Source organism: Leguminivora glycinivorella, chromosome 10 (genome assembly GCF_023078275.1).
Source record: "Leguminivora glycinivorella isolate SPB_JAAS2020 chromosome 10, LegGlyc_1.1, whole genome shotgun sequence".
Taxonomy (NCBI): domain Eukaryota; kingdom Metazoa; phylum Arthropoda; class Insecta; order Lepidoptera; family Tortricidae; genus Leguminivora; species Leguminivora glycinivorella.
In genome coordinates, this window is record NC_062980.1 from 4662959 (window position 1) to 4680687 (window position 17729).

Here is a 17729-nt window from a genome sequence, read left to right on the forward strand (position 1 = left end):
TTATTCACAGGGGAATGCTGAGATTTTCCCACACCTAAAGTTTTACGGAATTTCCAGGTCTTAGAGGAATCACCATTTTCGATAGAACTATGAATGTGACGTCTCTGGGCATCCCGACAAGCAGTGCTGCATCTATTGCGTAGCGAATGGTATTTTTCCTTATTTCTATCAGATGGATTAGTTCTATATCTCGATTTGGCCACATTTTTCTTAGAAATTAAGGAACGTATACTTTCGGTCAACCAAGGAGCCGGTAAATGCTTAATTTTAACAGGGCGAATTGGGGCATGTGTATCATAAAGCTGTAATAGAAGAGAGTTAAACAAAAGAAGCTTGTCATTGACATCACTAGCCCTAAATATCATGTCCCAATCCACTCGAAGAGCATCATCGCACAACCTCTCCACACTCATTCTACGAAAACTGCGTTGCAACAAAATTCTAGGTTTTGGTTTAGGTGGTCTAATTCTATAGGATAGTAGAAGTAGATCGTGGTATGAAAATTCCACCGCTGAATATTGCTCGTATTTAACTACATGACTAGAAGAGGAAACAAGAGTGAGATCCAATAAAGAAGGGGAGCAATTAGGAAAGTTGTGAGTAGGCCCAGACGGGAGGATAGTTAGGTTGCAAGCTCCAGCTAAGGAATTCAATGCATTGGATCGGTAATCATTCTTAAGCAAACATGTATTAAAATCACCCATAATGATATGATGATTGAATGAAGGCATAAGGTCTTCTAGGAGTTTCTCAAGCGAGGAAAAGTAATTTATATTCAAAGACGGAGAATAAAAAACACTCAGAAGAACCTTTGTATGGGATAAGGAAACATCTAGAAATAAATGTTCGGCTTCGTTTGAGCAAGGGGGCGACACACTGACAATAGAGAAAGGGATGTTAGATCGAAGATAAATTGCAACCCCACCACCGCCTCTACCAGAACGGTCATTCCGCACCAACTGAAATCCTGGTAAGGAATACGAGGTAGAAGGTAGACATGGTTTAAGCCAAGACTCAGATACAAGAATTGCGTGTATGTTATTCAGGTCAAACGTTAATAAAAGATCTTTATAATGGGCAGGAATACTCTGCGCGTTGATATGCGCAACATTAAAGTTTTTAGGCACGTCATTCAGTTGTCCGTCAAGAAAATCATGAAGTGAAGGAGAAAGACTATGAAAGCTGTCGTCGTCTTTACCGGACGAAAAAGAAATATATTCATCACTATCACTGTCGCAAGCTAAACTACATAGTGTCATACAAATAAAATAAAATTATATTTTATATAATATAAAAATAATAATAATAAAATATATATATATATAGAAAATACGTCTAAATCTAATTCTACTACCCGCCAGCAGTAAAAACATTACAAGTTTACTTACAAGATTTATAAAATCTAACCACAAAAAAAAACGATTTAAAAAACGTTATTAAAACAGTTAAAAGTAACGAAACGTTACTATTTACACCCTGGCAACATTATCAAGTTTCAAAGAAAAGTCATCTGAGGAACGTCTGTCAGTACTGTCACTGTCAAGCAAGTCCAAACGACAAGATACCTTATTTTAACACAAAACATAGCAAAAGTAAATAATTACCATAAGTAGAAAAGTGGGTAACATATAAGAAAACAGATAATACGACTAAAACTAAAAGTCACACTGAATCGAATGAAGACAGACTTGACCAGGAACACAAAAGAATGGAAGAAAGATAAAGTACCAAGAAACGGGCCTAAGTGCGCGACTTCGCTGCTTGTCTCCGGGCTTTTTGGCTTCCTTGTCCGACTGGTTTGAAGAAACTCCAGCTTCCGCTTTATTGGCATTAGCGTCCACTTGGAAGTTATTCACATCCTCGAGGGACGCCACGCAGCGGCGTTCACCATTCGCACCGATTACATAGACGCTTCCATCACGAGTAAAGCAGCCACGCACTCCGAACCGATCGCGAGCAGCCAAGAACACATCATGCCGGGGCTTCGTGAGGAACTCGGACAATGTAATGCCAGTCCCTTTCAGTCCGGTTTTGCCATACCACACAGTGTCACGATCAGAGAGGTCACTAAACTTCACAAGAATGCACCGAGACTGGTTGGCTCGAGGCCGGCCCATGCGATGACTGCGGGCAATATCTGTGGGAGCGAGGTCCGTCTTCAAGTGCTTCTTGAATACATCAAGTACCCGTTCCGTTGTGTTCTCATCCTTGACCTCAGTTACACCATGGACAAGAAGCATCTTACGACGGGTTCTCATTTCCATCTGGTCCACCTGCTTTTCTAGCAGCTTCATCTGCAGCTGTAGCATTTCTAGTGCTTTTAATGTAAAATTTTGAAAAGTGTTGAACTCAGCCGACAGCGATGAAACTGTGGGGTTCGTCTGGGCACTCTTCTCAAGCTGGCTCTGGAAGGCTGCCATCCGCTCGTTGAAGTTTTTTGTCATATCGTGAACTGACTGCTTGACAGAATCCATTGTGTAGATTTAGGTTAGAATAAACTTGTGAAGTGAAGAAATTTAACTAGTGAGTGGAGAATGGAGATAACTGCTGGTGAGCAACAGGTACTAAATACACATTAGAAAAATTGTATTTTATCCCAAATAATTACTTTAATATAATATAATATATTTTTAATTACAGCTGATGTGTTGACAGTTTTATTGCCTACCCCCTAATGCGATGCGAAATTATAAATGCGAAAGTAACTCTGTCTGTCTGTCTGTCTGTCTGTCTGTCTGTCTGTCTGTCTGTCTGTCTGTCTGTCTGTTACGCTTTCCCGCTTAAACCACGCAACCGATTTTGATGAAATTTGGAACAGACAATCTTTAGACCCTGAGACAGAACATAGGTTACTTTTTATTTCGAAAAAAAGGGATGAAGGGGTTGAAAAAGAGGTTGAAAGTTTGTATGGGATGTCTTAATTTTAAAAGATAAAACCACGAAACTTTATATTTTAGCACTTGATAAGAAATCATTAAACATCTTGATAAGGTCGAACGCGATTAATTAACATTATTTTTACCTTTTTTCTTTTTTTTGTGTGTCGTGCGGTGGGAAATAAACATTAACTAAAAGCGGGTAGATTATACATATTTATTTGTCTACGCCGAACATTTATATAAATTAATATCGGGTAGTTTTGTGTTGTTTACATCTCCGGTGACATTTTACTGGGACGTCAGTCTTCCGCGACCACGGCCAGTGCAACCTGGCCGAAACGTTGGGGAAAAAAGGTAAAAATAATGTTAATTAATCGCGTTCGACCTGTATGTGACTTTAAATATGTGTACAAAGCGCGAGAACTTAAAGTGTTATTAAGTGTGTTTAAGGGATAGGGATAGGGATAGCGATAGGGATAGCGATAGGGATAGCGATAGGAATAGCGATTGGGATAGCGATAGCGATAGCGAAAGGGATAGCGAAAGCGATAGCGATAGCGATTGGGATAGAGATAGGGATACGGATACGGATAATATGGGTATCGTTAGAGGGATACGGATAATCGGTCGGCGGTCTCTTACAATCAATGTGCTCTAAGACGATCGTTGTTTGCTTGCTTGAAGATTACGTTTGCGATAAGTATAAGCAAAATGTAAAAAATTGTAAGGGATAATAGAAAAAAGTACTTTTTACCCACCGATCATAGTGTCGAAATACGGGCTATGTGGGATGTTTATAAAGGTTTCCCCAGCGTATATAGAATTACCTACGCTGTGGTCGATGTGTAATATTTCTACAATCATTGCAAGCAAAAGTATTATGTGCAATCGAAATAATCGCAGATAAATATACCTACAGAGAAACCTACGGATCCAAATGAAAATCTTAATGAATACTTTTATTACGCGGGCGAAGCCGCGGGTAAAAGCTAGTTTATATATAAAATGATGGGTTAACCCGCCATTTTCGTTGGTGCAAGTGGCCCTTAAGGAGTTTTTCGTTCAAATTAAATTACAGTTATCAAAAACAATTTTAATTAGTAATAATTGCAGAATCTGTCACGCTAGAACCAACTTTAAGAACAAATGCAAACAGGAATTAAGAAATAAAATAAAATCAAGGCAACAGATAGCATTAGTTATTTTCTTCACCTCTTTTAGTCACGCTCCACAATAGGTACTGGTACAGTCATCATCAAACTTGCTTTCACTGGAAAACCATGGCAACAACTCTTCAAATGCCAAAACTCTAAAGTCTATTGTATGAGCTTTGGCAGAAAACGTGTTCCATACTTTTTATGTGTTTTGCCTCGACCTAAAAAGCACGCAATGTATAAATTACAATACTAAACCAATCCCAATATCCCCAGGTGACGTCAGCTACGCGTACCCCGGCCTAGTCCCTCTAGACTCCGAAACCCACGGTGGCGAGGACGTCGCTGTCTTCGCTAGAGGACCGTGGCAACATCTCTTCACGGCCAGCTACGAGCAAACCGTCCTCCCACATCTAATGGCGTACGCCATGTGCCTGTCAGAAGACCAGCACGAAAACTGCAAGTTCAAGACGAGATTCGGTCATCTATACCCGTCTAGCGGGATAAGAAATACACCTAGTGTGGTTAGTTTAAGTATTTTGGCTGTGATTGTTAGTGTCAAGTATTTATATTATTTATAGTTTAGATTTAAGTGATGTAGAAATGCAAATAGGTGTAGTATAAGAAATATGATCCCTCACAATGGAAATGTCAAGAGTATATTTATTATGGCGGTAATTAATAATTGAACAGTATTCTTCATAATAAATATACATATGTAAATTGGCCGTAGCATAGCAGTTGAGTACAGTTTTATAGGTATGTTCATTACTTGAAGTATGTAACATTATAGGATTTTTTATATTTGTAGGTATCTTACATCTGACTAGGTAAAAAATCTAACTGTAGAAGCAACTATTTTATTTGTATAATCATATTATTTTTCCTTTTCTCTTACAGGCAATTTATACACATACCTACATTTTTATAGGCTACAAACTAGTTTGTAAAAACTTATTTACAACAGGTATAGGTATATTTTGAATTACATTATTTCTTATTGAACAAAATAGTGAGGGATCAAAAACAGGCTGTTTAGTACTTTAACTTTATTGTAAATAGTTCCTCGGTTATAAATATAGAAATTAATATATATTTATGAAATAATAGTTTTAAGTAGAGAAATGCTAACTGAAAGCCGTCCTTAATCCAAAAATGTGTTTATAGGCACAAGAAGCAAATTGCCAAATTCGTTACTGTACATTTCATAGTTTACCAAAACTTATTATAAAAAAAAAAAACAAGGAAATAGTGAAGTACAAATAATACAGTATAAATAAAATCATGAGAACAACGTTTTTCGTTTTATTAAAATTTCAGACATTCAGACAAAAAACTACGAGTTACCTAAATCAAATTTCCTTCATATTAAGCAAGTACGCATGTTAATCACCAAAAAAATTGATTTTATGCATTATTTCTTTCCCAAGACACCGTAATAGCTGGGCCATTTTTTTTTTCAAAGTGGTCCACCCCACTTTTTTGTAACATGGGTATTTTTTACGCTATTAATACTCAGAATCGCGAGCTCTTTCGATCTTGATAGGAGAAAAAAATGTCCCAAGATTTCCATACATTTTTTCGAACCTCCTATTCCGTCACCGCCATACAAAATGTATGAAAAAATGGTAACGGAATGGGGAAAACCTTGGGACACTTTTTTTCTCCTATCAGAATTTAAAGAGCTCGCGATTCTGAGTGGTGGTGGAAACCACATAAACATTTCCAAATCCAAAAAAAAAGTGGGGTGGACAACTTTGAAAAAAATGGCCCAGCTGCTTTATTTTTAATCAGTTTTTTTTGCAAACCTTATTGCCGGCGAATGTGGCAAATATAAAAATCGCAAGTTTATTTTTGCATACCCAATAATTATACTATTTTGATATCCACGCCATCTATATTTCATCTCGAGAACTAAATTGTAAGCTAATATGAGCGAATGCCAGATACCTTCGTGCAGTGTCTTTTCATAGCATGTATTCACGTATTCCGAAACTAGATGGCTCTGATGTAGAGATGGGTAAGGGTGAGTAAATACTGAGTATTTACCCGTAATTTACTCAAAGCACCGAGTAAATACTCGTATTTACTCATTTTGGTGAGTAGAAACTGTTACCTAAAAATAATTTAAAAAATGAGATTTAAGTACTTAGTCGTGTTTATTTTAACTGTGTGGACATGTTTAAATGAGATTTATATTATTAGAAGCTTATGGGAGTCTTAGTTTGTCGAAAAAGAGGTAATCATTGTAAGAAAAAAATAGTGATAATGTTTAGTTAGCAGTTTTGTTTTAAAAAAGCAGGTATTTACAGTAAAAGTATGAGACTTAAATTAAATTGATGTTCTAGATAACGGCATGACGTCCGGAAGTGATTGTTAATGTGGCACTTACGACCTTTTATTAAGGGTTTTCTAAAGAAAACTCAAAAAACCGGCCAAGTGCGAGTCGGGCTCGCGCACAAAGGGTTCCGTAGCAGCAACCAAAATTACAGTTAAATCAACCTATCTCAAAAACTATAAGAGATACTTTGATCAAACCAAAAATCGTTGAAAGAGTTAATTAGCATGCATCACCTCTATTTTTTTTAGAATTTTATACCCCGTAGTTATAAAAATAGAGGGGGGGGGACATACTTTTTACGACTTTGAGAGCTGATATCTCAAAAACCGTTCACTTTAAGAAAAATGTTTTTTAGAAAACTTTATATCATTTTAAAAGACCTTTCCATTGATACCCCACACGGGTATGTACATCGAAAAAAAAATTTTCATCCCTCAGTTACATGTATGGGGGCCCCACCCCCAATTCTTTTTTTTACTATTTAGTGTCATAATTTTGTAGCGGTTCATACAACACATATTCCCATCAAATTTCATCACTGTAGTACTTATAGTTTCCGAGTAAATCGGCTGTGACAGACGGACAGACGGACAGACGGACAGACGGACAGACGGACATGACGAAACTATAAGGGTTCCGTTTTTGCCATTTTGGCTACGGAACCCTAAAAATGGCTCAGCTGATGACGTTCAAAGTACTAGTTTTGTGTTTTGTATTATATGGTCAATAATTTGACGGTTTCTGGATATTTTTCCAACAACGAATTCGAAAGTTATAAGGGTATAAACATTATTTCGGGCTTAATTATCGTTTTATTCCAAAACTGTTCATATTATTAAAAAACTTTTTTAGAAACATTCAATTAATTTTTAAAGACCTATTAGATGATGTATAACACACTGGTAATTTCTGAATTTTATTTTTGTGAAAAATAGTTACATGTATGGAGAGCACGTCTTTAAAATAAAATTCATATAAATTTGATTACTGAACTTAGTAGCCGATAACAAAATACGCCAATATTTCTAATTTGTATTTCCATTTCAGCACGCTTAATAGTTTATACCCACCAATTTGAGTAAAAACGAGTAAATACGGGTATTTTGAGTAAATACTGAGTATTTACTCGATATTTACTCTTGAGTATTTACTCACTACCCATCTCTACTCTGATGTCAGTATCTTTTTAAAATGTGATAAAATGGCTGGTTTTTGGCGTAAAAAGCGTTAATCAGGGGGTAGTTTTCGTAACCTTCCCCGCGTTGTTACAAAAAATACTGCTTATAATTTTAAACTAATCCCAAGAGTTGGTATAGACACTTCATTTTAAGAAAGCGACTGACTGCTTCAACTACCAGTCTTCCAACCTAGAGAGAAAACTAGAGATAATGGGATTAGATTTACGAAATTCACCTGCACCAGTAAATTACGTACAAAATGAAAAAAAAAAAATGTTTTCGTGTCGGATGTAAAAACCGACAGCCTCTGGATTGAGAAGTAAGGGATACTCGTACTATTCAAATTTCTGTTAAATATGTGTTTCTATCAAATATGTAAATGACGGATAAGTATTACCAAAATAAAATATTTACTTACTAATTAGTTCCATTACAAATAAATACATTTCCGCCGACGTGTACCTAAGCACTGATATGGATTTAGTTATAATATTTCTTTATTTTATAGTGTAAGACTTTCGTCATAATTATTAACATCAACGTCATAATTATTAACGTCATAAGTATTTTTTAATCTTCCCATGATTTTGATACTGATATTTTACAGCTTTACACGCTGTATTCAAAACTCACGATCGTAGATATAACTTACTTTTCAGTACAGATGGTGTTTTTTTTACGCACTAGTGCGAGAAGTGGTTCATTATATGTCAGGTCGAAACTTCGGATGGCCGTCTGTAGTGAAAAACGTCGTACGATACACGTGCGAAAAGGAAATTCGTAACTCGTGTCGATTTAAAACACTCCCTTCGGTCGTGTTTTAATTTATCGCCACTCGTTTCGAACTTCCTTTTTTACGCACTTGTATCGTAATGTACTATTTTGTTTATCATAAACACTGATCTATAGTTTAAACCAAGAACGATATAATACGCGACAGACAAAGCCCATACAAAAAAGTGTACCCCTGAAATGTATGGGCTTTTTAGGCTTAAAACTAGATGGCGCAGTTTCGCAGCCTGGAAGTGGCCATAATCATATTTTTCCCAAATATTTTTGCGTGTTTTTATTTCACACAATTCCTTATTTTATTATCACGATATCATGTCAATACACATTTTGAAAAAAAATTCTAGGCATTATCAATGTAGTTATGATAGTATTTAATAGGTGGCGCTAAAAAATGGAGGTACGAGTCTTAGTATGAATATTGTAAAATAAATAATCCTTGGTTTAATTAAACAGTTCAAATGTGAAAACCAGACACGTGTTTCCGTATTACACACTTATCTATACTATCTATATTCATCAGTTTCTTTACGAAATCCAAAAGGTACAATTTTTCTGCCATTGACCCAATTACACAGACCTCAGGATCGTATAGGTGCTCTTTAAACAATTGGAAAAATAAGTACATAAGTTTGTTTTTTATATTTTTTTAACGAAGTTATTTTTTAACATGGTAGTCGAGAAAAATACAGTTAAGTTAAAAGAGGGCAAACTCAAGGGCTCAGAAACGGCGACTTAATGTTGTGTGAATTATATGAATGAAATTAAATATCGGACGTGCAGAATCGGACAGAGGTATGGAGTCGCTATTAGACTGATATTTTTTTACAGTATTTTTTATGAATCGTGTAAATTGTATTAATATTAAAAGTTGGGAGTAGCTATAAAGTTAAAAAAAGCACACATTGTTCACAATGAATAAATGAAAGTGTTATAACATGGCAACCAACGCGTGGTGTTTCGGGTGCTCGTTTGCATTATGTGTTTTAAATTTGTAAAAGTCTCGTAGGTAACATAAAAATATTTGTCAAGAAAATTCCCTTTCTGTGTAAATAAAATTAGATTCTAAATTGATTATAATATGATGTCCGCGGACAATATTTTTATGTACCTACTCCAAAAAAATATATATTATGTTGACAGATGCAAGGGCTTCAGGACTTAATTTTATACTCTTCTAACCTCAAAATTGGAATCACAGAAAACGTGTTTAGTAAAATTTTGAACAAAACATATAAGTAAAAAAAATCTACAAAATAAAGCAAGTCCATGTACTTAGTACAAACTATTTGATCTCCTTAATAATGTGTCCAATAGCGTCAAGGGCATCCAATACCAAACTTAATTAGAAATTCACATGACAATGACCGCTCCATACACTCCGTAGTACCACTCAATGCACTTTTAAGACGTAAGAATTCAACACTCTCTGTAGTGCCATGATCACCTTTGCACCGTTAGCAGCATTACATTTAAAATGTTCAATTAAATACGATATTTAATTTAATTTTGCGGGTTTTACAGTTATAGTTAAAGCCTATTGAGAAGTTTTTTTTTTTAATAATAAAAAAATATAGTTTTTTTTTTCGACTTTTTTAAAAGTGTAAATTTTATAGTGCGAGTGGTAGGACATGTGATAGAATTCGACGGACTTTTGAGTATTTTGAAAATGGAATTTTGGGCGCGAATTTTCGTACGGACTGTAATCATTTGTTTTTGTGTTATTTTTACAAATGGGAGGAGTGTACGACAAAACAGTGGTAAGTTATGATACTTATAATATTTATAGTGTTTTGCTAGTGTTTGTTTTATGTAGAAATTCAACAGCTGAACATACACAAGTACATAATTATATATTTGGTATATATTAATACCTATCAGAAAGTTATAATTCAAAATATTCAAAAATGGTTTTGGTACAGCACCATTTCAGTTATAGTAAGCAAGATTTATATTATATGGATATAATATTAAATTTTCTACAAAAAAATAATTCTTGATTTTGACATTCATATAAGTATGTAATTTCATGTTCATAATATTAGTTGAAATAAAAAAAATGACTAATTATATTTATGACCAAAACACAATAACGGTAAATACTGCAATAAACAAACAAAACATAAAGCTATGCTGTAGGTATTGTAACCAAAACTAAACATTATGTAGCAAAAAGACAATGGCCATACACATGTACCGTTATATTCTACAACTAAACATAACTTTTCACTTCAGACAGGTAAAGAGTTCAGTGATATAAACAATACTTTACTTTGTAACCTTTATAATGGGTGACACATTGGGTAAACGAACAACACAAAAGTCTAAATGCTTATACAATACGAAACTTGAACTAATAATGGTTTTTGCTTATAAATACTTGGCGAATGAAGAATTTTACACAGTTTTAAATGATTGTAATATTAAATATAATATTAATTATATCCTATAAAATTAAAGATTGACCGTAGCTCTGGATATGTACACATTTATTTATATGTCGATATCTCAAGTTTTTAAGAGGCCCACTGTTTAGAAGTTAACCAGGGGGCCGATTTTTGAGTCTTACGTGTTCGAATTCAGAAAATTGTCACTGAAAATAATAGGCAATTCACCGATTTCAACCGGTATTTTAGTGACAGTGAGACTCAAAAATTGGCCCCCAGAAGGGAATCCACGTAAAAGTAACGTTAGTCACGAATTTATTGAGTGTTTCTTTGAAGTGTAGCTGCAATGTATTTATTCTTCTTTTTTTGATAAATTCTTTTGCATGTTAAATTGTATCTTGTTATTTAATGCACGTAATTATAGGATGTAATGTTTTGAAAAGAAGTGGCCCGCCGAGTTTTTTGCCGGTCTCATAGTGGATACCCCACAGCTGAGAGGGGACTGAAATCTTCTCGAGGCTGAGGCGTAGGGTTAGAGCCGGCGTAGCTTTATTTGACTTGACATTGTAACATGCCTACTTGGTGACGAACTTTTTTTATCATTTTATTAGACATTGACATGTGTATAGTGACATAATTTAGTTAATATTTAAAACGACCTAAGTTAATTATAAGCGATAGATGACCTTCTAGCACCAATTGTCGCGCGCGAGTTCAATACTTGAAGTCGCGCTTAATGTATGGACTCGCGTGCGACAAGGCAAGTTGTGCTAAAGGGTCAGGTTTGAAAGATTCAAACGAATTATCTGCCAAGAGGGTCACGATTCGTAACTCACGAATCAGGTGGTTCGATTGTAGGTATCCTATCTTTCATACAAAAGTTAATTAATTAACAATTAATGAAAATATTTTTATAGAATTTTACGATGAAGCTCCTGCAGTTCCCTTTCTTGAACTTCTTTGCACATAAAAAAATATGTCAATTGGTTTACGAATACTTAATAGGACATTACGAGTATACAAACGACTGTTGCGTTTTCAATGCCACTTTTTACATCTTTCATACAAAAGTGGGTAGCTAATTAACAATTTATGAAAATATTTTTATAGAATTTTACGATGAAGCTCCTACAGTTCCCTTTCTTGAACTTCTTTGCACATAAAAAAATATGTCAATTGGTTTACGAATACTTAATAGGACATTACGAGTATACAAACGACTGTTGCGTTTTCAATGCCACTTTTTACATCTTACCCCAAACGGTTCTAAAACCTACTAACACAATACTTATGTAACTACCGAATGTACTGGTCTTATACAATAAGAATAAGAAGTCATGATTGCTCTCACAGTCAATTTTACGATTATCCACACGCAAGGAAATAATCTTATCTAATACCTTCTTGTATCCTTACGACGAGTCTGTCTGTTTGTCTGTGTGTGTGTCTGTCTATGGCATCGTAGCTCCCGAACGGAGGGACCTATTTAGATTTAATTTCTTTTGAAAGCTGAAATAGTCGGGAGTGTTCTTAGCTACATTAGATGGAAATCGGTCCATTGGGTATTTTTCAAAATTGAAATTTTGTGGTTAGGTGTTAAAGGCGTCTGCCCAGGGGAGGGGGGGGGGTGGATCCATGTATAAACGGCCACGTAAATAGACAACTGCTAATCGTTTATACTCCTTAAGGAGCTATCTGATGATCAGCTGTCGGACGGCACAACCTGTCATATCATAATATAAGTAATACTATCTTCTTCGAAATATCATTCGCATTTTTTATAAACTAAAAAAAGTCTCATATTAATCAATTATTTTTTATGAACTAGTGAATATCATTGACACAAGGTCTCAACGGCGGGGCCGTTCAACTCACAGCATTCTTACTGTTTTCCTGTACCGCTGCAAACAGGGTGGCTAGCCGAATGGCACAATCGCTCACGAAACGCTCACGAAACGAAGCGCTAGTAGATATCTATCTCTATCGCGCTTGCGTATTGGCGCGACAGAGCCAGCGGCCAGGCCCCGTAGCCGAATGGCATTTCTCCGACGCCAAACGAAAGCGATACGCCGCTGGCTCTGTCGCGCCAATACGCAAGCGCGATAGAGATAGATATCTACTAGCGCTTCGTTTCGTGAGCGTTTCGTGAGCGATTGTGCCATTCGGCTAGCCACCCAGGGCTGGATCAGCCTACGCCAGCGGACATAGGATATCGTCACTACTTTGAAAACATCTCGTATCTCACACTGCTGCTCACAGTTAAAACGCAGTAACTCTATATGCATTCCATACGTACTTACTACAAGCTTTTTAAAAGTATAGATACGATTATGATGAGGACCCTGTATCACAGTATAATAAAGAGTACTATAGTACAGTATGGCCACTACCGCTTCCCGCTGAAACTTCCTCCCACCCCCTCTCGGTTACCTCACAATTACCGCCTGTCAAAAACGCGAATATTCGACCTGTCACATCTCACTCATACAAGCATGGTACGCGTTCACCTACAAGAGCTTAGAATGTGTGCTAGGAACGCGTCTCTTTCATAATTATATGTATTTGATAGCCAGTGTCCGAGATGTGCCTGTATAGAGCCTGTAATATGATATTTCGACGATTTAGAATAAATTACTCGACAACGAGTTTATGTATGTACCTACATAAACTCACGCCTGTATTCCCAAACGGGGTAGGCGGAGCACAAAATTGCTCATGTTGAAGCGCTACTTTTGAAAACTAAGGGTTTAAACACAGGGTTTAAATGAAATCGAAATTGTGTTATTGCAGTGACAGGTCGCCACTGCAATATCAAAATTATAATATATGTCTTTCCCATCACGGAAACCATAGGGTATTCCGGATCTTTGGGAGGCGTGCGTGGAGCCGAGTTTCAAATCAAATTCCCGAAACTACACATTCACATTGACATTTGACAATTAATTCACACAAATAACACATTCCTTTTTATTAATTATTATTTGTAACACGTTGTTCGTGACCGCCTCATCGCCAGATTGTTGTATTTGTACTATATCGATGAGTAATTAATTAATACGCCATCTCAGACCGAAACACAAACGCTTTATTTCGCAAGCTAAACGTAAACTGACACATTGACAGTATGTCATAACACCATAAACTATTTCATGAATATATCATAATAACAAGGAGTATTTATTGTTACCACAACTGGCTTACCTATCAAAAAAGAATCTTGGCCTCCTACTTCACGCCTGTCGGGCACACCGACTGCGGACTTTTAGGGCTTCCGATGACCGGTCTGGCGCAGTCGGTAGTGACCCTGCCTGCTACGCCGGTCCCGGGTTCGAATCCCGGTAAGGGCATTTATTTGTGTGATGAGCACAGATATTTGTTCCCGAGTCATGGATGTTTTCTATGTATATAAGTATTTATATATTATATGTATCGTTGTCTGAGTACCCACAACACAAGCCTTCTTGAGCTTACCGTGGGCCTCAGTCAATCTGTGTAAGAATGTCCTAAAATATTTATTTATTTATTTTTATTTATTTATTTATTTTTATTCCTCACACCAATGTCGATGTCAGTGTGCCTATCCGAGTGGCACAAACTCTCACGAAACGAAACGCTCGTATATATCTATTTCTATCGCTCTTGCGTATTGGCACGACAGAGCCAGACTACCTTTCGCGGCGTTTCGTTTTCGTTTCGCGTCGCAGAAATGCCATTCGGCTACGGCACCTGGGACGCACACACTGACGGTTTCCACCCGGGTGTCCCACATATTATTTATAAGGTACAGCGGGTCAATTTCGACTGGGTGCACATGCAACTGATCCATTTTTTTCAAGTTTTACAATGTTGGCATTATTAAAGTGTACACTGGTTATATACGGCACGCGTGTTAAGTGGATACAGTCATGTGGAACTCAAGTTAATAGTGTATTAATGAAAAAAAAAATGGATCAGTTACAATTGCTCCCGAGTCGAGATTTGCCCCGCTGTACCTTACAAGGAAATTATTTAATTGATATTGTTGTGACAGGTTGCCAGCCCATCATGCGCGGATCCAGGGGGGGGTCATGCGGGTCATGACCCCCCCCCATGGAGCCTAGGTTGGCCATACAAACAGACCACGTCACCCCCCCCTCTAGAGCCTGGACCTTTACCACGTGACCCCCCCCCGGGCACGAAGCTGGATCCGCGCTTGCAGCCCATAGCCCACAAACACAATTGAACCCATATTCCATAGTCGACTTCTACGATACCCATGGGAAGAAAGGGAGTGGTGAATTTTTTCCCATCAACACACGGGGTCTATGTAACTAATGTTTGTATAACCCTGTCCCTTATCACTTTAAGGTTGTAACTATCGTTAAAATGAAGGTTCTATTTAGGGACTCAAATGTAAGACTTCCTTTTGATAAGGTTGCAATGAATTGTGAATAGTTTCGAAAACCAGTTTATGTTGAATAATAAAGCCTAGTCGATCACCTTGTAAAATGGTAATTCACCTTAGGTAGAGTATTTTGAGCGTTAATTATGCATAAATTTAATGTATTTGAGTAGGTGCATTACTAAGGCGCTTAAGAAATGATATGTAACTGCTATAATATACATATAAACGTGTTTATCTACATAATCGCAACTTTCAATCCGGAGGTCGCGGGTTCCAACCCCGGGCCCCGGTTCGTACCAATGAGTTTTTCGGAACCTATGTGCGAAAATGTCATTTGATATTTGCCAGTCGCTTTCCGGTGAAGGAAAACATTGAGAGGAAACCGGACTAATCCCAATAAGGCCTAGTTATCCGGGTTGGAAGGTTAGTTTAGCAGTCGCTTTCGTAAAACTAGTGCCTTCGCCAAATCTTGGGGTTAGTTGTCAAAGTGGACCCCAGGCTCCCATGAGCCATGGCAAATGCCGGGATAACACAAGGAGGATATTGTGTTTATCTACTTTCATATAGGTCATAAGCTTACTACAATATGCGCAGACATAGTCTAAATTCAGGTACCTAAGACCCACTTGCACCAACCACTTAACTCAGGGCTAGTGGGCTGTCAACTGTCAAATTCCATATATAATGGTGAGTTAACCTTCGATTTAACCCTCCATTTTCGTTGGTGCAAGTGGCCCTAAGAGGTAATATCAAACAGTGATTGACGAAACGACTAATCGATGAATTCTTTTATCGCAAAAATTACGATTCTTTCTGTGTAAAATAATGTTCTAAATTTAAATGTTACAATCAGGTGAATCAGGTGACTTGTTTGCTAGTTTGCCTCGCATAAAAAAATAGTACATTACGATACGTGCGAAAAAGAGGAAGATTGTTTTAAATTTTCTTTTCTCAAACATGGTATGAAATATTGATGTTATTGTGCCTTATAATTGGCAGCGAAGTATGACGTTGCAGGTGCGGCTAGGACGATTGATAGATAATGGAATTTCATACAAACCTTGCAGGCCAAGGTCGGCAAAGTCTTCTTTTTTAATTTCCAAACACAGATAATTGTGACATAACATCCAGGTATTTAGCCAATTAAAAAAAAAACTATAAGGGGCTTTATAGACGTGCCGACTGCAACTGGTACGGGCCCTAGACAATATTTGATTTTGGGTGCGTTTTCATACAAAGAAAATTTTTTTCGTTTTTTTTTTAATTTTTTTTAACTTTTTGTTTTTTTATAAGCGTCTATATGTCTTCGGCCGGCAACCCCCTTTGTCCCGGCCTCTGTAGTAATGTACTATTTCGCACGTGTATTGTACGACGTTTTTCGGTACAGATGGACCTCCGAAGTTTCGACCTGGCAAGAAATGAACCATTTCTCGCATTAGTGCGTAAAAAAAGCACCATCTGTACTGAAAATTACATTCCTGTTTCAAGATTTTATATGAAATTTCAATTACAACTCGAACTCGAGTTTCTTGTTATGATTTTAACTTCAGACATAATCTAGACGACTTAAGAATACCAAACAATGATCTCTGTGTAATATTTAACACAATATTATTAGTTCCCATGGACGGTTCCCAACCCAACATTGTCTCAATCTCGTTAAAACCGTTTTACATATACAGTGTGTAAACTAACCACGGGCGAATCCAGGATAGCCATTCTCGTTGTACCTACTTATTACTTTCATAAAATGTTTAATAGGCATAAGAAATACACAATAGTTATTTGTTTTACAAGGGGTGCCAGTATTGATACCTGAGTAAGCGAAAGATTCCAATATTGAACCGCGAGCGTAGCGAGTATGATTGAAATATGATTTTGGCCACTTCCAGGCTGCGGAACAGTGCCACCTAGTTTTAAGCCTCATACATTTCAAGGGTACGCTTTTTTGTATGGGCTTTGTCTGTTCCGGTATTACCTATATCGTCCTTGCTTTCAATCATTATTATGTCAAACAGAGATCCGGGCATAGCTGGACACCGTTAATCAAATAGTTAACTTCGGTAATCGCTAATCCGTTACTATAAAAGTTAACTTCGTTAATCGTTAAAGCGATACATTTCAACAAATTTAACGGAAGTTAATGTTAATCGATAATCCGTTAATCGTAATAAAAATAATAATTTTACTGTAGCTAGTTGCATCAGTTATCAACTATTTAGTATTTGCGTAAGTTTATATCGTCCCCTTACTGCAAATACCGACTATGTGCAAAAAAGTGATTTTGAGATATTGCGATTTTAATATTTGAAGGTACGATTTCATATGATAACATGAAAAAAAATACTATTTGTATACAGCATTCTACAGCCCGTATTGTCTTGTTTAATACTTAATCGTAAAAAATATCCAGGCTGTATTTGATTGCCGATAAAACAACGATTTAAAAAAAATAGTAGCAAACTTAGTTGGTTTTTCCTGTAGAAATAAAAATGTGTATATTTATCTTATTTATACATATAAAGCAGTGTTTCCCTTTGATTAAGCTTTGCTTTTCATACATTTTACTTATGATTTGTAAAAAAATAAAAAATATACAAAAGTTTTGAACTTATTT

At 36.5% G+C, this 17729-nt stretch overlaps 2 protein-coding genes across 3 annotated transcripts in view; both read left to right on the top strand.

The window, feature by feature from the left end:
* The window catches only part of LOC125230228 (membrane-bound alkaline phosphatase-like), a 57561-nt gene extending 52234 nt beyond the window's left edge, over positions 1 to 5327 (top strand). For both annotated transcript variants that reach the window (XM_048135320.1, XM_048135319.1), the window contains exon 9: positions 4310 to 5327. In XM_048135320.1, the coding sequence (XP_047991277.1) occupies positions 4310 to 4614 (305 nt within the window). In that variant the 3' untranslated portion in view covers positions 4615 to 5327. The remainder of the gene's footprint in view (positions 1 to 4309) is intronic.
* Positions 5328 to 9793: 4466 nt separating this feature from the next.
* Positions 9794 to 17729, top strand: part of LOC125230540 (alkaline phosphatase-like) — a 61636-nt gene continuing 53700 nt past the window's right edge. Inside the window, exon 1 of the mRNA XM_048135720.1 lies at positions 9794 to 10101. Coding sequence (XP_047991677.1) covers positions 10011 to 10101 — 91 coding nt within the window. The 5' untranslated portion in view covers positions 9794 to 10010. The remainder of the gene's footprint in view (positions 10102 to 17729) is intronic.